This window comes from Palaemon carinicauda, chromosome 1 (assembly GCF_036898095.1).
Source record: "Palaemon carinicauda isolate YSFRI2023 chromosome 1, ASM3689809v2, whole genome shotgun sequence".
In the NCBI taxonomy this organism is placed as follows: Eukaryota; Metazoa; Arthropoda; class Malacostraca; order Decapoda; family Palaemonidae; genus Palaemon; species Palaemon carinicauda.
The window spans coordinates 293570001-293595693 of NC_090725.1; the positions used below are offsets into that span (position 1 = coordinate 293570001).

At 44.2% G+C, this 25693-nt stretch overlaps 1 protein-coding gene and 1 pseudogene across 1 annotated transcript in view; both read right to left on the bottom strand.

Moving 5' to 3' along the window:
• LOC137657851 (E3 ubiquitin-protein ligase MIB1-like) overlaps window positions 1-11751 on the bottom strand; it is a 421337-nt pseudogene extending 409586 nt beyond the window's left edge.
• LOC137657825 (DNA polymerase lambda-like) overlaps window positions 1-25693 on the bottom strand; it is a 91592-nt gene that overhangs the window by 40780 nt on the left and 25119 nt on the right. Inside the window, exons 4-5 of the mRNA XM_068392388.1 lie at window positions 9564-9743; window positions 397-525 (exon numbers count right to left, since the gene is read on the bottom strand). Of these exons, the coding sequence (XP_068248489.1) occupies window positions 397-525; window positions 9564-9743 (309 nt within the window). The remainder of the gene's footprint in view (window positions 1-396; window positions 526-9563; window positions 9744-25693) is intronic.

A 25693-nucleotide genomic window follows, 5' to 3' on the forward strand; every position in this document is an offset into this window, starting at 1 on the left:
GATTTATGACTTAAGGATGGTGGGGAGATCGTATTATCAATGAAGAATTGATGAAAAGAGGTCTCCAGGAACTGTAAAAAAGGGTGAATACTCAATGCTTGGATTGTGATGAGAAAGGATAAGGTACAGTTGATTAAAAAGGCAGTAGATATGGAAGTGCCAGAACATAAACTTGTTGGATGGACAAGGAAATCATGGTAAATGGGATAAATAAAAACCTGAATATAAAAGGAGATAACAGAGACAAAGTACAAGATAATAGAGAAGTTACTGAAGAGCTGACGTAAATACATGAATGAAGATGAGGTATCAAGGACAGAATTTATAATAAGGTCCGTTCCCACCTTGATCTGAAATTTTCAAAATTATTTTGTGATCAAATAATAAAAGACTTACATAATTTTCTATTTCTGCCACTTCATCCCTAGGTATTCGACTATTGATATCATCATAGTACTTTAGACCTATCTGCTGGTGACGAGTTAAAGGAGCTTTTGAACGAAGGTCATCTAATGTTCTGAATCCCTGTAAAATGCAAAATAAACAATTAGTAGGAAACAAAATAAAACTACATTGGGTGACACTTGTTACAGCAATCCACACATCTTAACTGAAAAATAAGAAAAAATCAAACAACTGCAGTGACAGTACCTATAAACTCCTGTTCCCATGAAAGTACTGTAATGACAACACTTTACAGGTACTTTCAATCAATATAAAACAAATTACAGGAGGTCCTCGAGTTACAACAGTATCAAGTTATGACTATTCACTTTACAAACAGGCTCCCTTAAGATATTTAAAGATTCAGCGTTACACAAATTTGAGTAACAAAGTTTGATTCGTTAATACGAAGAACTACTTGCCAACATAGAGAGCAGTCAACACTGTCACCTGGCTGTGTAGCAGTGCAGTACACATCACTTTAGCATCAGTTCGTCAACTTAGTTTACAATATGCATCCGAGATTTCAGTGTTCCTCTATTTTGGATATTTTTGTGCCTTATTTTGTTTTGCATTATGTCTGGAAAGCAAAAGGGAGACTTCTGACGGCAGTACATCCAAGAAGAGGAAAATCTACGCTAGTTAATTGAAGTGGCCATAGTGAAGCGAACCAAAACGGTGAGACCACTCATATGAACATAGGACGTGTATTAGGCCTTAGTCATTCTACAGTTGCGACTATTAATAAGGATAAACCGCATCCTTGAGCATATGAATATATCTACCCCTACAAAGTCAACCATTATTAAAAAATAATACAGTAGTCTAATGATCGAGATGAAGAGGTTGTTAGTGCTTTGGTTGGACGACCAGAATCAATGGTATTAAAATAGGAAGGGAGTGCCTTGAAAGGTTAAATGAGGAAGGGAGTGAGAGTGAAGAGTTGCTCGACAGAAAACTCTACATTAAAAATCCGCCAGCGATCGCTATGCAGGTAGGGGGTGTACTTCAACAGCACCATCTGTCGTGCAGGTACTCAGTACTCAATGTAAACAAACAACTCAATTTTCTCCTCGGTCCACTGCGTCTCTATTGGGGAGGAAGGGAGGGTCCTTTAATATATAATCACCGGGTAAGTATATTCAAAAATTTATTTTATTATAAAAATAACATTTTTCAATATTTAACTTAGCCGGTGATTATATAAGCTGATTCACACCTAGGGGGGTGGGTAGAGACCAGCAATAAATGTTTACATTATTATGAGCTAAGGATTTTTTATTTCATTTTAGCAGTTATCAAAATAACAAACTTAAAATAAATAAGTACCTGGTAAGGAAGTCGACTTGAACAATTACTCTGCCTTTTTAAGTACGTCTTCCTTACGGAGCCTCGCGATCCTCTTAGGATGCTGAGCGACCCCTAGGAGCTGAAGTATCAAGGGTTGCAACCCATACAACAGGACCTCATCAAAACCTCTAATCTAGGCGCTTCTCAAGAAATGACTTTGACCACCCGCCAAATCAAGTAGGATGCGAAAGGCTTCTTAGCCTTCCGGACAACCCAAAAACAATAATAAAACATTTCAAGAGAAAGATTAAAAAGGTTATGGAATTAGGGAATTGTAGTGGTTGAGCCCTCACCCACTACTGCACTCGTTGCTACGAATGGTCCCAGAGTGTAGCAGTTCTCGTAAAGAGACTGGACATTCTTAAGATAAAAAGACGCGAACACTGACTTGCTTTTCCAATAGGTTGCGTCGATTATACTTTGCAGAGATCTATTTTGTTTAAAGGCCACGGAAGTTGCGACAGCTCTAACTTCGTGTGTCCTTACCTTCAGCAAAGCTTGGTCTTCCTCATTCAGATGGGAATGAGCTTCTCGTATTAACAGTCTGATAAAATAGGATAAAGCATTCTTTGACATAGGCAAAGATGGTTTCTTAACTGAACACCATAAAGCTTCAGACGGGCCTCGTAAAGGTTTAGTTCGTTTTAAATAGAACTTAAGAGCTCTTACAGGGCATAAGACTCTTTCTAGTTCATTTCCAACCATACGATAAGTTTGGAATATCGAACGATATTGGCCAAGGCCGAGAAGGCAGCTCGTTTTTGGCTAGAAAACCAAGTTGTAGAACATGTAGCCGTTTCGGATGAGAATCCGATGTTCTTGCTGAAGGCATGAATCTCACTGACTCTTTTAGCTGTGGCTAAGCATACCAGGAAAAGAGTCTTTAAGGTGAGATCTTTCAGGGAGGCTGATTGTAGCGGTTCGAACCTGTCTGACATAAGGAATCTTAGTACCACGTCTAAATTCCAACCAGGTGTAACCAAACGACGCTCCTTCGTGGTCTCAAAAGACTTAAGGAGGTCCTGTAGATCTTTATTGTTGGAAAGATCTAAGCCTCTGTGACGGAAGACTGATGCCAACATGCTTCTGTAACCCTTGATAGTGGGAGCTGAAAGAGATCGTTCTTTCCTCAGGTATAAGAGGAAGTCAGCTATTTGAGTTACAGAGGTACTGGTCGAAGATACGGATACTGACTTGCACCAGTTTCGGAAGATTTCCCACTTCGATTGGTAGACTCTAAGGGTGGATGTTCTCCTTGCTCTAGCAATCGCTCTGGCTGCCTCCTTCGAAAAGCCTCTAGCTCTCGAGAGTCTTTCGATAGTCTGAAGGCAGTCAGACGAAGAGCGTGGAGGCCTTGGTGTACCTTCTTTTCGTGTGGCTGACGTAGAAGGTCCACCCTTAGGGGAAGTGTTCTGGGAACGTCTACTAGCCATCGAAGTACCTCGGTGAACCATTCTCTCGCGGGCCAGAGGGAAGCAACTAGCGTCAACCTTGTCCCTTCGTGAGAGGCGAACTTCTGCAGTACCTTGTTGACAATCTTGAACGGAGGGAATGCATATAGATCTAGATGTGACCAATCTAGGAGAAAGGCATCTATATGAACTGCTGCTGGGTCCGGGATTGGTGAGCAAAATATTGGGAGCCTCTTGGTCATCGAGGTTGCGAAGAGATCTATGGTTGGCTGGCCCCAGGTGGCCCAAAGTCTCTTGCATACATCCTTGTGGAGGGTCCATTCTGTTGGAATTATTTGTCCCTTCCGACTGAGACAATCTGCCATGACATTCAAGTTGCCTTGGATGAACCTCGTTACTAGTGATATGTCTAGACCTTTTGACCAGGTGAGGAGGTCCCTTGCGATCTCGTACAACGTCAGAGAGTAGGTCCCTCCTTGCTTGGAGATGTACGCCAAAGCCGTGGTGTTGTCCGAGTTCACCTCCACCACTTTGCCTTGAAGGAGAGACCTGAAGCTTTTCCAGGCCAGACGTACTGCCAGTAGCTCCTTGCAGTTGAAATGCATTGTCCTTTGACTCGAGTTCCATATTCCCGAGCATTCCCGACCGTCTAATGTCGCACCCCAGCCTACGTCCGATGCGTCCGAGAAGAGAACGTGGTTGGGAGTCTGAACAGTCAGGGGAAGACCCTCTCTTAGGTTGATATAGTCCTTTCACCAAGTCAGACAAGACTTTATCTTTTCGGAAACCGGGATCGAGACCGCTTCTAGCGACTTGTCCTTTTTCCAGTGAAAAGCTAGATGGTATAGAAGAGGACGGAGGTGTAGTCTTCCTAGTGACACAAATTGATCCACGGATGACAGCGTCCCTACCAGACTCATCCACGGCCTGACTGAGCAGCGTTCCTTCTTCAGCATCTTCTGGATGGATAGCAGGGCTGGGGGCTGATCGTCTTGTTCAGCAACGTCCTCATCAGAGGGTTCCTCATCCGAAACTGATGAGGAAACGGCAACGGAGTGGGCAACGTCTGACTCGCTGAATCCGGTCGCACTGGTGGATGCGTGACGGAGCCGGACGCAATATCATGGAACTGCTGCACAGTCTGTGAACTGTCAACAACCATGGGTGCGCGAGGAAGCACAGCGTCAACCCGAAACTGTCTAGACCGTCTGGGTTGTGCAGTCAACACCCTACCGGGTTGCTGAGGTTGACGCACTGCGTCACAACAAGTCACCTCTGCTGGTTGTTGAACATCCTGAACGTCAACAACCACCTCCGAGCGTCGCTTAACGTCAACGTGCGGCTGGCAACCCACACTGGGTCGCATCGGTGGAGGAACCACCTCAACTGGCAGACGCGAGTAGGTTACCTCAGCGTCAACAGGGCGCACAACCGACCGGTTGGAAGGTTGTTGGCCAGAAGGTTCTTCTCCGCATTTAAGTCCTCTATCAAGGACGCAAGCTTGGACTGCATGTCTTGCAGCAAAGCCCATTTAGGGTCTACGGGAGCAGGTGTGGCAACAGACGGGGTTAGCGACTGAGGCGGAACCGTTTACCATCCCTGAAAGCCTTGTTATGCGTGACATAATAGTACAGCAAAACTTCAAAGGCTCGACAACAGCTGAGCAGTTGACCTGTAAACAACTTGGAGCGTCTCCTGGCTAGGCGCCAGGGAGAGTCTACCAGAATTGAGAAGTCTATCTGGGCAGAGGCATGAACTCCCAAGCCGAGAACTTCTCTCGTGTCATATCAGACTCTCGCTCTATAAACCAGTTTAAAAGAAGGGAAAGCAAAGGCTGTATCCCCCAAACTCCTCCTGGTGAAAAACCAGTCGCCTAGCCAACGTAACGCTCTCTAGGAGAGCGAGAGAGCACTAGCTTAAAAACAACGGCTTCGAAGTAGCTAGGCCTAGTGTAAGCTCTGACGTTTAGGCGAACGAGGAGCAGCAGTTACAAGATCCGGACGAAGATCCTTAAAAAAAAATCATCATGATTTAATTAAAGTCCATAGGAGGCTAAGCAGCTTAAGGCTCCTCTCCATCTGACAGAGTCCTCAAGGGAATATCAGTAGGAGGGAGAACAGCAACTTCCTCATCTACAGGAACCTTGTCCGATAAAAGCTGAGTCTCTCACTGGTGCATAAGTAGCGGACCAGAACGCAACGTCATGTAACTGCTTGACAGTCTGTGAACTGTCAACAACTGAACTGTCAACCACAACAGGTGCGTGAGGACGTACAGCGTCCACTCGAGACTGCTTTGACTGCCTAGACTGAGCAGTCAAAACTACTCTAGAATGCGGAGGTTGACGCACAGCGTCAAAACAAGTCAACTCCGATTGTTAGTGAACGTCTAGAACGTCAACAGGAGCATCAGCCAGTGGCCTAACGTCCAAATGCGGCTGAAAAACCACACGAGACTGCATCGAGTGTGGTTCTAAACAACCTGACTGACGTGACTAAGCTACGCCAACGTCAACAGTAAGCACAAAGGAACGTTAGGTTGGCTGAAAGCCAGGATAACGATGAGATAAACGGCTAGACTCAACGGACTTATCGGCAGAATAGTCTTCCATAAGGGAGGCAAGCATATACTGCATGTTTTGCCATACAACCCCTTAAGGATCAACGGAAATGGTTGTGGTAATAGACGAGGGTAACGTCTGTGACCGCAACACTTTGCCTACAAAAAAACTTTCGGAGTCTGTGTTACGCTTTTGTTAGGCGGCGAGCAGTTATCCGATGACTGCATAGGGTCAGAGCTGTCCTAATGGCTGTAACCAGGACGCTGGACCTGTCCTGAAAGGACTGACTTTCGCTTAAGGGCTTCGAAACCTTGTGACAGGTTTCTTATGCGAAAAGCCTACGGATGGCGAGGAGAAACAACGTCTCTCTCGTCTTATGGTAGGGGAGATCTTGGTAAGAAACACCCGATACCATAGAGGGAAAACGTCTGTTCGTTGGTCAAGGCCTCTCGAACCCATAAGTCTTTTGACATTACTTCTCCCCTGGGCTTGGGAGATTGCAAGAGGTCCCGGACTAGGTGAACGACAGGCACGAACAGACGAACCCTCGGACGCAACACTGTAACACTTTGCGCCTCGGACGCAACACTGTAACACTTTGCGCATATCACTTTATCACTTCGATTTTCTGTTTTGCACTTATTTCTACCTGAAACACGCAATTCTACCCTTCATTAAAAGGTAGTAATTGCGAAATTAGTCGTATAATGCAAGCTCATAATACCAGCAAAAAACAGAAAACATTTTAAAATAAAAAGAAAAATCAGTGGCTGGGAAAGAGACTAAACACTAGTTCATATAACTACGTTTTCAATCTCTCACCGCACATAGCCTGGGGACGAGAATAAAAACCTAAAAACGTTTTATCCTTCCTCCCCGTACAGAGACTAGGGACGAGAGTAACACGAGAACAACGTTACCCGCTTGAACGGAACGTTTTCTCTCCTCTCTCTCCCTCCGTCTCTATCTCTCTCTCTCTTTCTCTCTTGATTTCGCACCTAAGAGAAGAGCCCAATTATATATCGTCAAAAAAACATGTTATTTGACTAAAGGAAAAAACTGAAAGGTTTTTCAAATAAAAAGTTCCTTTAAATTAGAATTTAAAACATTTAAGCTAAGAAAGAATGAACAAAACGTCAGAATCGATTTACTCTTACTGCAAAGTGAAACCGTGATACACTCTCTCTCTATCGTAACGATAGAGTGCATGTTGAACGTCCTGAACGTCAACAACTGCGTAGCATAAAAAACTAAACGTTAGTTCATCTTTGAAAACAGTACGAAGACTATCAAAGAAATTCTTTCATAAAATATTACATTTAAAAAGTTTTAAATCCTTTAAAAGCTAAAGACGATATAAAGGGCTCAATGTTGATTAACTTCGGTTTCCAAGTTAGGACCGCCTACTCTCAGGAAAGGTCTATATAAACAAAGCATTAAAATTTATTTTAAATGTTTATAAAAAATGGAAAGTTAATCGAAGAGGCCTAATAAAGGCGGAGAGATATAAAATATATAGAGGAAAATCTATAACGTGATAAGATAATTACTAAAAGCCTAAACACACTTCCGTCTAAGGGAAGGGTCGGCCATTTAAAAGTGAAAGAAAGTCCATACTCTCTTTGTCACCATAATTAAATCTATCCAAAACGAGTTCAAGTTTTGAGATGAAGATAAAACACCTGCATAGCGAAAGCTCAAAACTAGAATAGTGTACTTCACCAATAGTTGTGAAAACAAATCCAGTTAGCACAGCGAATTAGTAGGTCTTGCCGGTAGCCCGACAGAGAGAAAATTGAGTTCTTTGTTTACATTGAGTACTGAGTACCTGCACGACAGATGGCGCTGTTGAAGTACACCCCCTACCTGCATAGCGATCGCTGGCGGATTTTTAACGTAGAGTTTTCTGTCGAGCAACAGAGTTGCAGCTTATATAATCACCGGCTAAGTTAAATATTGAAAAATAATACAGTAGTCTAATGATCGAGATGAAGAGGTTGTTAGTGCTTTGGTTGGACGACCAGAATCAATGGTATTAAAAGAGGAAGGGAGTGCCTTGAAAGGTTAAATGAGGAAGGGAGTGAGAGTGAAGAGTTGTGGCAAACAACCTATTCAAGCATAAAGTCTTAAAGACCGAGTGGACCCTGGACAAAAAGTCTTTTCGGGAGGTCCTGGAGTTAGTGCTGAATCTCCAGATAGACCCATTTGCTGTGAGAGAGAATCACCAACTTCATCTGTACGTAGCTCCAAGTGTGGACCTCCCGAGTAATCAGATGCTCTGAACCTAGATGGGAACAGGTGGTTGTCGATTTATCTGTTTCCAAAGGCTCTTTTGATTTCTAAGGCTTTGCATATCCTCAGAATTTTTTAGGGACAGCTGTGCACTTTGGCCCAACAACCCGTGGTACCCATCATTTCTTCGGATGAGACCAAGACTAGAACCTTTGCAGTCGGCACAGCTGTACCAGAAAGTGGGAAGACAGATTGCCTTCGCTTTCTCCTTTCTGACACGGAACCTTCACACTTGGATTTCCTCTCCTGCATTTTCAAAAGAATTCTCAGACCACAATTTAACTTATTTGATGAGCTGCAAGAGGTCTTCCATTGACAAAACCATATCAATCCCACCTCGTCCGTTAACCCCAAGAATTCTTAGCTTCCTTGCTAGTCCACCGCTTTGAGAAAAGGAAGCTCCAGTCATCAACTATACTGTCATATAAATCTGTTCAAACGGAATTTATCAAGCTTGTCTTCGGCATGGATCTCGACTCTGACACGTTTCACAAGATTACCCAATTGTTGGCCTTAAGAAAACAGAACCTATTTTTCTAGTAGCATTAGCTTCTAGAGCTAGAGTCAGCAAACTGGTGGGCTTTTGAAGAGATTGGGAGTTTATTACCATAATTCCAAATCATCTTTTAATTCTGACTCTGGGACACCTTTACATAGCCAAAAATGAGAAACCTCTCCCAAGACAGGACCCCACTCTATATCTTCGCACTAGAGTCTAACAATAATAACCTCTGTCCTATGTCAGCTTTAAAAATATATTCAGAGAGATTCATGTCTCCTAAAGTTACTTTGTTTAAAATACCCAGACCAACAATAGTCTTATGATGGTTGAGGCCTGTTGATGACATAGGTGCATGGGCAGGAACTACAATGGTAGTTTACAGGCCATGTGTGACATCACAGGTGGCAGACAACAAGCAGTTTCGGAGATACTGTGGTAAGATCCAATGTACCGGAATTTGTAGGTCTCCCCTATACTCACTGAGTATAGGGGAACAATATTTTTTTGGTAATTGAGTCATATTGGATTTCCTGTTCTTGCCTGAGGCAGGAAAGTCCTTGGAGTATATACAGCACCTGGGCAAAATTTTTTTCTTTGTCAAAACTCCTTAATATTAATCATCAATATATTGCACTAACTTATATGCATTCATAGTTACCTATTTTTATTTAAGTTATTTTTAGAAAGTAACTTCTTGTTATAAAACTAAGGTAAATTTTAATAAAGTACTTTGCACAGAAATTCATAAATGCCCATGAAGTAATGAGATTTCTTTTTAGAAACTCCCCATATTCAAAGCATTTTCATCATCTTTAAACTAGCTAGTCTCCTTATGGTACTGACTATCCATATTCACGACTCCAGATAATAACTTTAAACACATTTATATAGGAAATAAATGCACCAACCATTTACAGCAAGATAAATTATATACAAAATTAAAAGATGATTAAAATCATGATTTTAAAATTAAATCAACTTTGGTAATTTATTGAAAACTTACTTGGATGTACCAATTTTGGGCAGTAGTTGGGCCAGCACCCCAGACTCCCATGAAAAGCTGTAACGTTTTAGCCTCTTCTCCTTCACATACTTCAGCCACCTTTCTTAACTTCCCACTTTCAACAATTTCGGCTACTTTGTCAGCCAACCGCGCACCTACACCTCGAATCTTTAATGCTTCCTGAAAACAAGGAAAAACTTTGATAGAGCATATTGCCCTCATATTTCTAAAAAAATAAGTCTTTCATTGAATGTGGATCAAGCATAGAAGATTTCTACCTAAGATAAAATTGTGTAGGTCAAATTTTAACAAATAGTTACTATTAACATTCACAAGTTGTAGTATTATTCTTTTGTCTGTTTACATAAATTTACTTTCCATTATAGGAAATAAAAAGCATTATTATCATTATAATTACTACCTAAGCTACAACAACAGATGGAAAAGCAAGATGCTACAAGCCCAAGGGCTCCAACACGGAAAAGTAGCCCACTGAGGAGAGGAGATAAAGATATAAATAAACCTCATGAGAAGTAATGAATAATTGATATAAAATGTTTTAAAATTAGTAATAATGTCATTGATCTGTCATATATAAATCATGAAGAGACACTTATATCAGCTTGTTCATCATAAAAGCATTTGCTGCAGGTTTAAAATTCTGAAGTTCCACCGATTCAATTACCAGATTAGGAAGATCATTTCTCAATCAGGTCGCAATTGGAACAAAACTTCTAGCATACTGTGAAGTATTGACTGTTAAAGAGGAATGAATGAATATAAAATTCAGGCCTCATGCCAAGCACTGGGGCATCAAAGGCCATTCAACGCTAAATAACACATATTAATTAAACATACTAAAACACTCACACCATTTGGTATTACAGTGAACCCTCGCTACTTCGCGGTTCGACAATCGCGGATTCACCACTTCGCGGGGTTTTCCCATAACCCATATATATATACATATCGCGGATTTTCCGGAAAATTCGAAAATACCGCGAAATCTGAAGACAACCAAATACGATATTTTGTTACCTGTAATTCCATTAATACTGTAATTAGTAATATCTGCTCTTACTGATTGTTCATTGCATTACATATGATATATAATTCAGCACAGAAAGAAATAAAACACGAAAAGAGAATGTGATCATACGATAATTCAGTACGTAGTAAAATTAAATCGAACATGAAACGCAAATCAGATGCAGTCATACCATATTAGAATGGTGTGTACTGTAATGGATGTGCTTCTTTTCCATGAATCTTTTGTATGTATACGTACGTAGTACAGTACTGCATCCAATAATATTCTTTGTTGCAAAAATCACATTTCGAATACTGTAAGCGTACGAGAGAGAGAGAGAGAGAGAGAGAGAGAGAGAGAGAGAGAGAGAGAGAGAGAGAGAGAGGCGTAAAATAGCGTACGTAAATTTTTATTATTATTGTTATTATTATTATTATTGTTGTTGTTGTTAATAAAATTATTATTGTTATTATTATTATCATTATTATTATTATTATTACTGTACAGTATTATTATCATTATTTATTATTATTACGGTATTGTACTTAATCTACGTACGTTCATTATGCGCGGGGCATCTTCTATGAGTAACCAACGCATCATAGTACTGTAAGACGGGTTGTGATTGGTTCAAGCGCTGATAGATGACGAATCAAAACTCAAGTTTTGTTATCTAGCCTGTGATTGGTGTTTTGCCCGCATCTTCTACCCGCAGCATCAAAGTTCTCGCGGGGCTGGATCGTTCACTTTCTCTTTCCGCGTATCGCTGAGTAGACGTTCTTAAGTTTGTGAAGTTTAATCTGTGCTGTGTGCGACTGTTTCAAGTTGAACTTTTTGTTGAACTTTCTGTTAAATCCTACTGTACAATGCCTCCCAAGCGTTCTGCTTCTAGTAAGGCTGGTAGTGAGCCTAAACTCCACCGAAGGATGATGACGATAGCTGCGAAGGTTACGCTTCTCGACATGTTAAAAGATGGTAGAAGTTACGCGGCCGCCGGCCGCCATTTTGGCATCAACGAATCCACCGTTCGCTATATAAAAAAGGACGAGGCGAACATTAGAAAGACTGCTGCAATCACCTTTAGCAGATCAGCGAAGCGAGTCGTTACAACGCGTAATAAAACGATCGTACGCATGGAAGGTGCTTTAGCTGTGTGGATTGCCGACTGCCGGAAGAAGAACATAGCGTTGGATACGAACACCATCCAAACAAAGGCTTTGAGCTTATATGAGAATTTTGCTGCAAAGGAACCTAAAGACGACGACGGCAACCATGCTGAAGATGATGATGATGCAGATGATCCTCAACCAGGGACATCCACTGATTCCCAGCCTCAGAAACGTTTTTCCGCAAGCAAAGGATGGTTCGCGAAGTTTCAGAAACGCTTCGCCCTGAAAAGCGTTTCCCTGCATGGGGAGTCTGCTTCCGCTGACACTGCCGCTGCTGAAACTTACGTGAACCAGACTTTCAAGAACATTATCGCTGAAGGTGGATACAAGCCGGAACAAGTGTTTAATATGGATGAAACCGGCTTGTTTTGGAAGAGAATGCCGTCGCGAACTTTCCTGTTCAAAGAGGAAGCCAAAGCCTCTGGCTTTAAGGCATTCAAGGATCGCGTTACCCTCGTGATGTGTGGCAATGCTGCTGGATTTTTGTTAAAGCCGGGGCTTATTTATAAGTCGAAAAATCCTCGCGCTTTGAAAAATAAAAATAAGAATCTCCTTCCCGTGTACTGGATGCATAATCAAAAAGCATGGATTACGAAGATGCTGACCTCCAACTGGTTCCACCAGTGTTTCATCCCGCAAGTCCATGAATATCTCTTAGAGAAGGGCTTGCCATTCAAGATCCTTCTCCTTATGGATAACGCTGGTGGACACGCAACTGACCTGTCGCGTGAGGGCGTTCAGGCTGAGTTCCTGCCACCCAACACCACGTCATTAATTCAACCGATGGACCAGGGGGTTATCAGGGCGTTCAAGGCCCTCTACACGAAGAATACCTTGGCGGACCTCGTTGCGTGTGTGGATGCTGCCCAAGATGACGAGGATGAAGATTTCAACTTGAAGGCGTACTGGCGGCAGTACACCATAGCCACGTGCCTGCAGAATATTCAAAAGGCACTTCAAGAGATGAAACCTGCAACCGTGAATGCGAGCTGGAAGAAGCTGTGGCCCGATATTGTTTACGACGACAAGGGATTTACTCCGTCGGAAATCCAACACTCTGCAATACGGAAATCTGTGCAGTTGGCTGCCATAATTGGAGGTGACGGGTTTGGCGACATGACGACTGAAGACGTCGACGAGTTGTTGGACTGCCATTCCCAGCCCCTAACTGACGCAGACCTCGAAGACCTGACGAAATCGGCAAGTGAGGAAGAGAGTGAGGGTACCCAGGAAGAGACCCAAGAAAATGTCGAAGAAACGGGCTTAACATTAGAACGGCTTGCCAAGTTCTGCAACCATATGAAGGAGGCGAAAGAAATGTTACAAGAGTGGGACGAGGATATGGTTCGCTCGATGCAATTCTGCAACAAGATCGATGAAGACATGACTCCCTACAAAATGCTCTTAGATCGAAAAAAGAAGCAGCGGCAACAACTTCCGATCACAATGTTCTTCCAGCCTCGCAAAAAAGAGCCAGTTCCTCCTGCTAGTACGCCTTCGGAAGAAATTGAAGAAGTTGAAGAGGTGTCCCAGGAAAAGACACCTCCGTCTGAAGAGACGTAAAATACTATCATTGACTGCACAGTAGAACACATCATCAGCTTCATCATCATCATTTCTACTGTGCAGCAAATTCATCGCCATCACCATTCAAGTTTTTCTTCAACTTCTTTCGTGGTGAGTACAGTAACAATCTTTATTTTTTACTTTAACCTGTTTTATAGTTTAGTAATGTACGTACTGTATGCATTAAGTTAAAGGGAAGGTTTTAAAAGTCTACATGTTGTAACCTATCATATTTTTTTTGTTTAAAATTTACATTTACGTACGTAAAACAATCTCTCTCTCTCTCTCTCTCTCTCTCTCTCTCTCTCTCTCTCTCTCTCTCTCTCTCTCTCTCTCTCTCTCTCTCTCTCAAATTGTTTTCCTGCTTTGCTACGTACAAGTACTGTATAATTTATATTTGTAAGGTAACATATTTTGTAAATGCTTTTACTGTAAATACTGTATGTACTGTATCATTATTTATCACTATCATCATGCGCGTTAAATGCCTTGTTTGTTCTGAGCGTGGTTGTTTACTGAGCGTACACGCTGTCGTTTCAGGCGGCGTCATAAAGAAAAAGATTTCATTTGGAAGTCCTAAGAAAAATACGTAAACTAAAACATTGGTAATAAAAAAATCAACATACAGTACTGTATAATCAATATAATCGATGCAAAAACTAACCTATACATATATGTGTACACTAAATGAGTTTGTTTCTTCATTATGATCAGAGATGAACGTAAACAAAACATTGGTTGCCATTTTTTATCGTGCTTTTTAGGTGTTTAGGAAACGCATGATATAAAATCGCCTTTAATATTTGTGCCTGTTTTAGTTTAGGGTGCTGTAGTACATGCATTAAGTGTTCTGTACATTAAAGGGTGGTTTGTTAACAGTACTACGTACAAGGGAAGGTTTTAAAAGTCCGAATATACATGTTAAATAAATAGGTAAATATGCTGTCACTACTTCGCGGATTTTCACCTATCGCGCCCGCGTCTGGAACCTATCTACCGCGATAAACGAGGGTTCACTGTATTTCAATGAGATTCAGCAGCCGCATAACTACATTCGGGAAAAGAAATTGAGGCAAAGAGAGTAGCATCCCCTGCTTATGCAACAAGCTTGTATTCTATGCCAAACCACTTATCATGTGTATATGGTATGAAAATAAAGGGTTACACACTACCCTGAGGAACAGTAGACATCACATTCCTACAATCACAATCGTGGTCATCAACAACAATTCTACAATCTATTTATTAAAAATTCAATAATGATGTAAGTAAAGACCCACTTACTCGCAACTGTTGAAGTTTGAAAATAAGGGCCTCATAATTAACACTGTCAAAGTGTCAAGACCAATCATATAAACTGCCATTTGATAAGATTTCTTTATCATCAACTGTCACATAATATTCAAACATAAAGTAATTACTTTAATCTGCATTTCAAGATAAATTCAGTCAAAGAAAGACAAGATATATTAAGTCAAAGAAAGAGAAGTTTGACTTTAATGAAAAACCAAATAAAAATGTTGGCCCATGTATTTGTAACACTGCTTGTTCCTGAAAGAAAGAGGAGCAGGCGTAATGAACAGTCAAGCAAACAAAGTCCTCTCTTACTTGCTACTATTTTGATTAGTTCTTACTATTGCATAAGCACATGTACTTTCAGAAAATCTTATACCTAATGTGAGTTGTCAGCCAGGTTTAAACTTACAGGTAAATGTGACAAATTTGGAAGTAATTTGTATTTTTCCTAACAATACAAAGCTTTAGCTATTTATAGGGGTATTACTTTCGGCGAAGCTGAAAGGACGAGCCATTAAAATTTAGCGAGGGTTTACTACCCATCCTCCTAGTTAGCGGGAGAATCGAGGGGGTTGGGGTAGCTAGGTACCCCTCTCACTCACACACCTGTGACTGTGCTACACTTTGTTTTGAGGTAGGAATTCAAAGGGGACAGGGTTGGCAGGTAAGTTTGTACAAATAGCTAAAGGTTTGTATCGTTAGGAAAAATACAAATTCTGTATCTGGAATACATACCTACACTATTCATAGGGGTAACTCACCCAGTAAGAGGGTGGATGTCCCTGACAATCTGGCTTTTTGGCTTTACCTTTTCTTATGTAGGTTAGTACAAAAAATAAGGAGACCCTAAGACTTCGCTAAACCTTGCTACGCAAGGTCTGTGGCCTACGCAACCAGTGTGTCGAGTTACTAGCAATGTGACTGTCAAAGTATATGTTATTCCGAGTGCATAGGAATTAACCGAGTTGACCAAGATTTTCCCAATACCACCTCGCCAGGGTATGGGGACATAACAGTATTGACCCAATACTAAGTACGCAAGGAAAACAAGGGAGCTATGGTTTACCTGTTGTGGTTGAGGCCAGCTTGTGCAGAGGACCCAGGATGCTGCTTTCCCCAAGAGAGGAGAGGATGAGGAAAAGAAAAGAGCCAGTCATTCCTTTTCATTCACTCAGCTTAAAACCAGGTAAGTGCCCTCAACCTTCTGCTACTTGTCCAATAAGAAGCTTGAGGCAATAAATCAGCTGTTGCGCAGGCACCACAGGACTGATAGAGAACGTATCGAGTCTCCTGTAAGTCCCATCTTGGACTGTGAAAGTTTTTGACGCTTCCACACACCTGCTTGTGAAACCTGCATCACCGAGTAGTTTCTTTTGAAGGCTAGGAACGTAGCTATGCCCGACATCGTGTGCTCTAGGTTGGCGTGTTGGAGGAGGATCAGAATTCAGAGCGTGGTCGATGACTGCATTCTATGGCAAGACGGTGATTTTAGTGATCCTCCTCTTGTTCTTTCCGGTGCTGACGAAGAGCGAAGGCACCCGAGGATGAGCTGCCGCTGTTCTTTTGAGGTAGAACCTCAAACTCCTTACTAGGCACAGTAACAGATGATCTGAATCGTCACTTACAGAGCAGAGACTCCTTATCCTAAAGGAATCGAAACTAGGATCTGATAACAATGGATTCCGAGTCTTGGCAACAAACTCAGGGACGAAGCTGAACGTTACCTCTCCCCATCCCCTTGAATGGGCGATGTCATATGAGAGATCATGAAATTCACTGGCTCGTTTGGCCAAAGCCAAATCGAGTAGGAACACAGTCTTCCAAGTAAGGTGGTTATCTGTTGCCTGGCGTAATGGAACCACGTTCCACGGGGGAGGTTTCACTTCCGACTTCACACTCCTAAAGTGTAAGTCTCCTAAGAAAGTAGTTCGAGGTAAGTACTCCGTGTTGGAACAAATCACAAATTTTAAGTAATTTGTATTTTTCCTAACAGTACTTACCTCAAACTACTTTCTTAGGAGTATCTGGTATCTCCTCCTTAACCGACAAAGAATTTTGCGTAGTTTCCCCTATCTCCGTTTTCCCTTGTCGGGTCCCTCCGTGGCGGATGGATACTCACCCTGAGGCGACCCGGGGTCAGCGTGCGAGAGCTCGCTGCTAGGTCTGAGTTGCCAGTAAGAGTATGTTTAAGTACTACTTGAACTCCTGTAAGACACTCGGGGTAGGATAGGTGGGCAATAACCCGAAAGTACTGTAGTTCGAGGTAAGTACTACAGTATACTGTTAGAAAAATACAAATTACTTAAAATTTGTGATTTGCTCCAACACGGAGTACTTACCTCGAACTATTTTCTTAGGAGACTTAAACTTTAGGAGGAAGGGGTGGACATACAGGCCAGAAGACCCCATTACCATCTCAGGACACGGGACCTATATAGGAGGCTAGGTCTAGACGTCACAGTGGACAGGGTAGGAGAGTCGGGGAAAGCACGCAAAAGTCTACCTTTTTGTATAACTCACCTTTATGCATAATCCAGACATGGGCTTCCACAGCATCCATCTCTCAAATGGGAGGAGGAGAGGAAAGGGGAAAAGGGGGAGTAAGGAGGAAACTTGTGTCGCTTGCGATTACTTCCCTCGGGCTACCCAGGGCCTTTAGCTTTAAACTTGTTGCATGGCGGAAATCACTGGCCCAATGGAGAAGGAGTCCAGGGATTTCCTCGTACAGTCTGAGTTTGGCTGTCTTACTAAGGTATTTTCTGACTGTTCTCACTGGGCACAGGAGCAAGTCTTCCGGGTTGTCTGAGTGAGGGATTGCCGGAACTGAGAACTCCTCGAACCTTGGGTCCACAACTGCTGGGTTCTGGGTTTTGGCCACAAATTCAGGTAGAAACTTAAAGGACAGTTCCTTCCACCCTTTCGAGTGCGAGACCACGAAGGAGAAGCCGTGGAGCTCACTCACACGCTTGGCTGAGGCTAGAGCTAGTAAGAACACTGTCTTGAGAGTGAGGTCTTTATCCAGAATGTCCTTAACGGGTTCGAAGAGAGGCCAAGTTAAAGCCTTGAGAACCTTGGCCACGTCCCACTGCGGAACCCTAGAGGCGCGTGAGGAACAAGACTGCTCGAAACTCCCGATGAGCATGAAAATCTGGCGAGAGGCCCTCAGGTCGATGCCTCTGAGTTGAAAAACTTGCCCCAGGGCTGCACGGACCCCCTTGATAGCTGGAATGGAGACCCCCAGGTCATCTCTCAAGTGAACCAGGAAGTCTGCAATCCTGTGGACTGATACATCTAAGGGTCTCAGGTTCTGTGTGGCACACCACTTCACGAATGTGGCCCACTTGGCCTGGTACACCACGCACAAGGACTTTCGAAGATACCCTGACATCCTTGAAGCTGTCTTCACCGAGAATCCTTCCTTCCTTAACAGGCACTCGATAACCTCCACGCGTGTAGCTGAAGGCACAGGGTTTTCGTGAAGCCTTCGAAAGTGAGGCTGGTGTAGTAGATCTTCCCTTACTGGAAGGGGCCACGGAGGGAGTGTGGCCAGGTCCTGTAGATCCGCGAACCACTCCCTCTCCAGCCACCAGGGCGCTACCAAAGTCACCTTGTAGCCCTTGACTGTCTGAGTCTGTTGAGTACCTGTCTGAGAATCCCAAAGGGGGTAAAGGCGTATACTGTACATTGAGACCGTCCCACGAGTGCTGGAAGGCGTCCTCGAAAGCTGCTGTCGGGTCTGGCACAGGAGAACAGAATACGGGTGGCTGAGCGTTGAGCCTTGTGGCGAACAGGTCTATTACTGGTGAGCCCCACAACTGGAGTACCTCCTGTGCTACTTGCGGATGTAGAGACCATTCCGACCCTACTACTTGTCCTGCCCTGCTGAGGCCGTCGACCAGTACGTTTCTCTTCCCCAGAATGAACCTGGCTGCGAAAACGATGTGGTTCTTCTCGGCCCATTCCAGGGTCTGAGACGTGAGGTCGCATAGTTCCCTTGATCTCAAGCCTCCCTGCTTCTTTATGTATGCCACCACGGTGGCGTTGTCGCACGTGAGGGCTACTGAGTTTCCCTGAAGTTGATGGGCGAACGTTGCGAGGGCCTTTTGAACTGCCAGGAGCTCGAGCAGGTTAATGTGGAGGGGCTTCTCATCTAGGGACCACTTTCCCTCTGCCGTCTCTTCGAGTAGATGGGCTCCCACCCACCCCCCCCCTCCTTTGACGCGTCTGTGAAGAGCAACATCTCTGGAGGAGCGGACGCGAACGGTAACCCCCTTAGGGTGTTCCCCCTGTCGGACCACAAGAGGAGCATGTTCCTGGAGGCCGGAGTCATCCTAACTAAGTTCTGAGGAGGGTCTCCTGGTGACCAGACGTCCTATAGGTTCCATTGGACTGGCCTTAGCTTGAGCCTCCCCTGAGGAACCAACTTCTCCAACGAGACCGGGTGTCCCACAAGTCTCTGCCAATCCTTGGCTCTCATTGGTGTATTTGTCAGGAATGGTCGTATAACTTGATCCAGGTTGTTCAGCCTCTCTTGAGAGGGAAATGCCTTCGCTAACTGGGAGTCAAGGACCATCCCTAGGTACGTCATCCTGGTGGTGGGGACTAACTGGGACTTCTCTTAGTTGATGGTGATCCCTAGATCTCTGCAGAACTGTAATAGTTTCGCCCCTGCTCCTTTAAGGCTGCCTCTGAGGCTGAAAGTAGCAACCAGTCGTCTAGATATCTGACGAGCCTGATGCCCTGCTTGTGTGCCCAGGCTGATACTACGGTGAACACCCTCGTGAACACCTGAGGAGCCGTTGACAGGCCGAAGCAGAGGGTCCTGAACTGTAGAGACTGGGAACCCCACTTCACTCTGAGGAACTTCCTGCTGGAGGGGTGTACGGGGATCTGAAAGTAGGCATCCTTGAGATTCAAGGACATCATGAAACCCCCTTCTCTCAAGGCTGCCAGCACCGACTTCGGCGTGTCTATCTTGAAGGACGTCTTCTTGATAAACTTGTTCAGGGCCAAGAGGTCGATGATTGGCTTCCAACCTCCCGTAGTTTTCTCTACCAGGAGGAGCCTGCTGTAGAACCCTGGGGACAATTCCTGGACAGGTTGCAGCGCTCCCTTGTTCAACATGGCTGACACCTCTTCCTGCAAGGCTGCTCTCTACTTGTGATCTTTGGGTGCCAGCCATTCCGCCCGATGTTCGGGGATCAGAGGGGGCGGTTCTGACAGGAAGGGAATCCTGTATCCCTCTCTGAGGACTGCCACGTACCACGGGTCCGCACCGTTGTCCCGCCATGCTTGACAATAACGTTTGAGGCATCCCCCCACCTGAGGCGAGGGAAGGTGTAGGGGGCCTCTCTTCCTATCTCCTTCCGGGGAAACGGTTTGAGCGACCTCGCCTTGAGCCTGAGTACTTCTGCCTAAAGGAGGCCTGGGCTGGGGCACCACTCCTGCGGGAGGGCCGCGGGGATTGATGCCAGGAAGGGGAGAGGGCCTCCTGTCTAGCTGGTGGCATAGGTGGGTAGGCCCCATCCACTGATGGTCTCCTATGGGGAGGACGTCTTGCCGCTGACTGTCTGGGCTCTGACGAGTCCTTAAGCTTGCCCACTCTCTCCATCGTTTCTGCTACTGCCTGAAGGGGGAACACGGTCTCACCCCACACCGGAGCATTTCTTAGAAACTTCGCCTCACGTTCGGGAAGTCTACGGGGAAGCCTGCTATGGACTGTATCCCTCCTCCTTAATACCCAGTTTGCCATCTGGGTCAGTGACTGGAAAGTAAGGAATTTCATAGCTTTCCCTCCTGAACGGATGAGTTCCTGCAGTAGGGCCTGATTTTCCAGCACTGATAGATCGTGGGATAGCTGGAACCCTGCCAAGGTGCACGCCCACCAGTCCAGCCAGGAGGTCACTTTTACGATATCTTGTGAAGTGTCCTCCATCATGGCGGCCTCCGCTTGAGAGAAGACCACTGGGGCAGTAAGGCTCCTTTCATTTGTACTGCCCTGGTTTAAGGTTGCATGACGGCAGTCCGGCACAAAAAACTTTTTCTGGGTCCTTAGTCCAGGCAGGAGCTTGAAGGACCCTTGGGCTAATAGCGAGTTCTTATGCCCTGCTACAAACCGGTCGACATGCTCCATACTCAGGGCCACGTCCGGCGCTAGGGGTAGGATCAAGGATGGCTTCTGCTGCACCGGATTGTCTACCATCCTCCCTAAACCCGAAAGCCAAGCCTGCTCTGACGATGGTTTAGGATCGTCTAATTTGTGATATTGCTGGATCAGAGCAAGGACCTTCCTGTAGGAGGACACTTCATCTGGGGAACACTCGTCGGTGTCCAGCAAACCCTCTACCATTTGATCCTTCGTGTCAGCTGCATCCTTGATCACGGATGGATCCACGGGGGCGGACGTATCCCTTACCTCAGGCCGGCTCGATGGAGCGGCTGCCTCCGTCATGGCTGGAGCCGTCGGGGTGGAGGTAGCCGTCATGGGTCTACCGACTCTACCCCCTCCCGGGGAAATCCGTGGAGAGTAACTGTCTTGTTGTGCCAGCGGCTGCATCCGTAGCTTGGACGGAGCCGGTGAGACAAAGGACGTGGGCGCCATGCTGCTGAGTCGCACCCGCGGCTGCCTCCGCTGGACGGATGGAGCCGGTGACTTGCCGGGTAAAGGCAAGGAAAGTTGAAGTGTGCCAACGGCTGCATCCGACGGGTGGACGGAGCCGAAGAGACACTGGGAAAGGGCGCAGAAGCGGCCACCGAGGCAGGCACTGGAGCGGTAGGGGCCCTGCTCGACCCGTAAGGGGGAAAAGCCACTTTAATATACTTCCTCTTGGAAGAATTCCTCTTCTTATTCTTCCTTCTCGTAATCTTGGCCTTCTTCCTTGAGGGGCCTGCGTATGAGCTCGTCTTCTTCCTCTTCCTTCTCGCCTCCCGGCCGCTGGAATCCTCCGACGATGATGAACTGTAGGACGAGGAATCGTCCGAGGAAGATGAAGAGGAAGAGGAGCTGTCCGAGTCCTACTTGTCTTCTGCCACTAACCTAGGGGCTCGTGATTGTGCTACCGGGGTGACAGGCTGCATGAAGTCCGGCGGTAGCGAAGCAGAGGGCGCCGGGGGCGTGCGTAGTACCCCTCGAGAGGCAAACCAGCCAGCAAACTCCTCCTCTTGCCACATGGGTGACCTGAAGGGCGTCCTTGGCGCCGTCCACACAATGGAGTCGGGGTCTGAAGAGCATGTGGCCTGCCTTTCTTTGTCTCGCTCGCCCCCGGAAACCGCTGTTCCTACAAAACACTGCCACGATGGGGGGGAAGGAGCTGTTTCTGACCTCCCCCACACCGGGTCTTCACTGGAGACGGGTCCTGCGGGCACCAGAACCTCGTCCACGGAACACACTTCCGCCACACTAGCAGACCCCCCACTCGGCTGCGTAGGCACAATACAATTAGCATCCTTGATATCAGACTCATGGGGAACGGCAATAGGCTGTTTCCCTGCAACGGACTTACCTCGTCCCCCACTCTGGGTAGGGGAAGGCGAAGGAGAACCTCTCTCTGAAGGCGACGTCAAGGACGCTGATACTCGCCTTCCTAGGAGACCGTTAGGGCGCCTTCTTCTTCTTAGTCTCGAATAAGGTCCACTGTAACTCCGGCCAGGAGTCACATTCCGGACACGTGGAGGCAGGCGAGCACTTATTGCCTCTTCACGAGGAGCACAACATGTGTGGGTCGACATCGGGCCTGGTTGTCAGGCCCCGCAAGACTTACCGGCCTTGGGCCCGGGACAACGACGTTGAGATTCCATAAGGGAAAAACGAAAACACAAGCAACACAAGGAAAGGATGGGAAAGCACAAGGAACACAATGGTGGGTCGGACGGGATGTGAGAGAGAGCAGCGAGATGTAATCTAAGCCAAGACCAGACGCTTACTGGCGACTCAGACCTAGCAGCGAGCTCTCGCACGCTGACCCCGGGTCGCCTCAGGGCGAGTATCCATCCGCCACGGAGGGACCCGATAAGGGAAAACAGAGATAGGGGAAACTACGCAAAATTCTTGGTCGGTTAGGGAGGAGATCCCAGATACTCCTAAGAAAGTAGTTCGAGGTAAGTACTCCGTGTTGGAACAAATAGGAGTTATGGCAATTAGGCAGCAGTAATCAGCAGGGCTAGAGCTACTACAAACACATTTGCCAAAAAAAAAAAAAAAAAACTTCTCGCTAACTTCCAAAAATAACTGATCTATGGGAGCTAAGAAATCTCTAGATTCAACCAAACTTGAAAAGAAGAGCTATACAGATCCCATCCAACTTTGTGCAAATTGAAAATGAAAACTTATCTACTATGGCATCTGTATCAGTATCCAATTGATCAGGTTGAGTTAAAAGGTGAGTTAAGGTACTCTAGGTTAGATAAATCAGTATCTTAGGGTCTTTACAGAAACTGTATTGGCTAGCCCTCATTTTTTTTGTTAGTGACAGTCCTTTTGGTGGGGTAATAAATGGAATGTAAAGACTCGCAACCTCAGATTGTCTTGTGGCAAGAGATCTGGACATTGAATCTCAGGTAAGACTCTCATGGGGTATTTTGCTATTTATCTCTTAATTCAGGGTGGATTTCTATGAACATCCCTAACTGATAACACTACTCACCTTCCATTCAAAGTGGGAATCAACATGACGAATATTGGCCGTAGGTATTGAAATAAATTTCAGAAGATGAAATTCCTTATATTTCTATACCAGCCCAAGATTCATATGATCTCCCAATCCTCTCAGAGTCTCAACAATGCAATAGTGAGGATTTGATAAATGGCAACCATAGGTAGCAGCACGTAGTACAGTAGTAGTAGTTATTGAGAATTTGTTTACCAAACTGGTGCTTTCAAAGCTTATAGCACTATATATATTGTGTAAGTATTGGTTACTGATATAATAAATTTTATCTTTGTGCCATTTACTGTGTATTTCACGGACCATGACACCCTCTTTTTTTAATATAACTAATGAACTAGGCTTCTGATTAATGTGAAACTGAAACCACCAGAGTTTGAGACACCGACCTAATTAAGAAAAATGGATTCAAGCATCTACTCCGCATTATTGTTTTACTTTATATAGAGAAATGTCATCTAAATTCTGTGGTTATGGCGAGAACGGAAATTAAGACCTGGCAACTAGGAGCAGAATGACGTAGGTTAACTATGACGTGAGGCCCGTGACGTTTACACCTGCCACGCCCCCTCATTATATCAGTACAAGAAATTATATGATAGAGATAAGGTGTTTTTATTTTTCAATACAGGAATGCAGTCATTATTGTGTTGAAGTTATGGAATGATTGTTGAGGATGCGCACATAACATGGTCATTATAAATATTTAATATGGCTGAGGATTGGATGGAGGTGGAAGAATAGTAATACTTTATTAACAATAAATGTATTGTACATAATTAGTAATATAACAGCTAACATTATAATGAATAAAGTTACAAGACTGAAATAGAATATATATATATATATATATATATATATATATATATATATATATATATATATATATATATATATACAGTGGAACCTCTACATACGAATTTAATCCGTTCCAGAACCAACTTCGGATGTAGAAAATGTTCGGTTGTCGAAACGAATTTTCCCATAAGAATACATTGAAATAGGATTAATCCGTGGTTGAGCCCAAAAACCTATGATAACTTCTTAATAAACTACTACACATAATTTTCCCATGAGAATAATGAACACTAAATTAGATAATAGACATGTAAATAAGAAGAATAGACATGTAAATAAGAAGAATTAGCAAAAAATGATAAATAAGAAACGGGTTTTTAGCGTCAATTTACCTTAGAAACTCCAGCGCAGGTGTTGTTAGTCTTGCTACGCAGAGAGGAGACGGATGGGCGGCGAGGAGGTAGAGAGGTTAACTACGATAAACGTACACTACCGTAACTTATTCTAACTTACACTAAGTGAACTTTAACATAACTTAGCTTTTTTTTTTTTTATAATTTATATTTTTTTTTTACATTTTCTTTTTTTTCTTTTTGATGATTAATTTTAATCACTTTCACTCTCTACACTTAAAATTGATTGAATTTTTTTCTCTTCACTCTTTGCTGTTTTCTTTGAACCACTTCCTTCCTCTTCATCACGAGTTTGCTTCGTAGTTTTTTTAAAGAAGCTATCGATAGAAAGTTGCTTGGTACAGCTTTTCAGAATGTTTCGAAAATAAGTTAGGGAAACATCATCAAACTGCGCAGCTACACGACAAACCTGCAATTTCTTTGGATGGTATTTGTCGATGAAGTCGACCACGTCTTGATATTTTCCTAACACCTCTTTTATTTGCGCGGAACTTATTGCAAGTTCACTCATACGGACGCCACGCTCATGCTTTACTTCTAAAGAAAGCATTCCCTTATTCCTTTTCTCACCACTACCACTACCACTTGCGAAACTAAGCCTTTTAGGACCCATGATTTTCGTAAAATACCGTAAAAGGATGAATGTAAAAAATCACGATTAAAACACAATTAATAGCAGAACGCACAGGGCACAACCACATAAAGCCAACGAGAACAGAGGACTGACCCAAGCCACGCTAATTGAAGGTCCCTCCGAGGTTGAAGTGCTGCCTTCTATTGGCGGAAATAAAAAACACATCAGGCGCTATGAGCACCGACTACGCATACGAGTATTGTTTACTTCGGGTGTCGAAAAAAAAATTCGGGTGTAGAGTAGGAACGTGTTCGAATTGTACTTCGCGTGTCGAAAAATTCGGATACAACCGGTACGACGAAAATTGCTACTTCGTGTGTCGAAATAAAATTCGGGTGTAGAGTCAAAAATTTGCTCGAATTTTACTTCGGATGTTGGAAAATTCGGATGTAGATACGTTCGTATGTAGAGGTTCCACTGTATATATATATACATATTTTTGGGCTCAAGCCATGTCGTCCTGATGGAAGTTCCTTAAAGGCAGCTTCCTAGGGTATATTACAACTACGGCGATATTCCCAGAGAATTTACCTTCAGGTACCCAGAATTCTAACTCCTGGA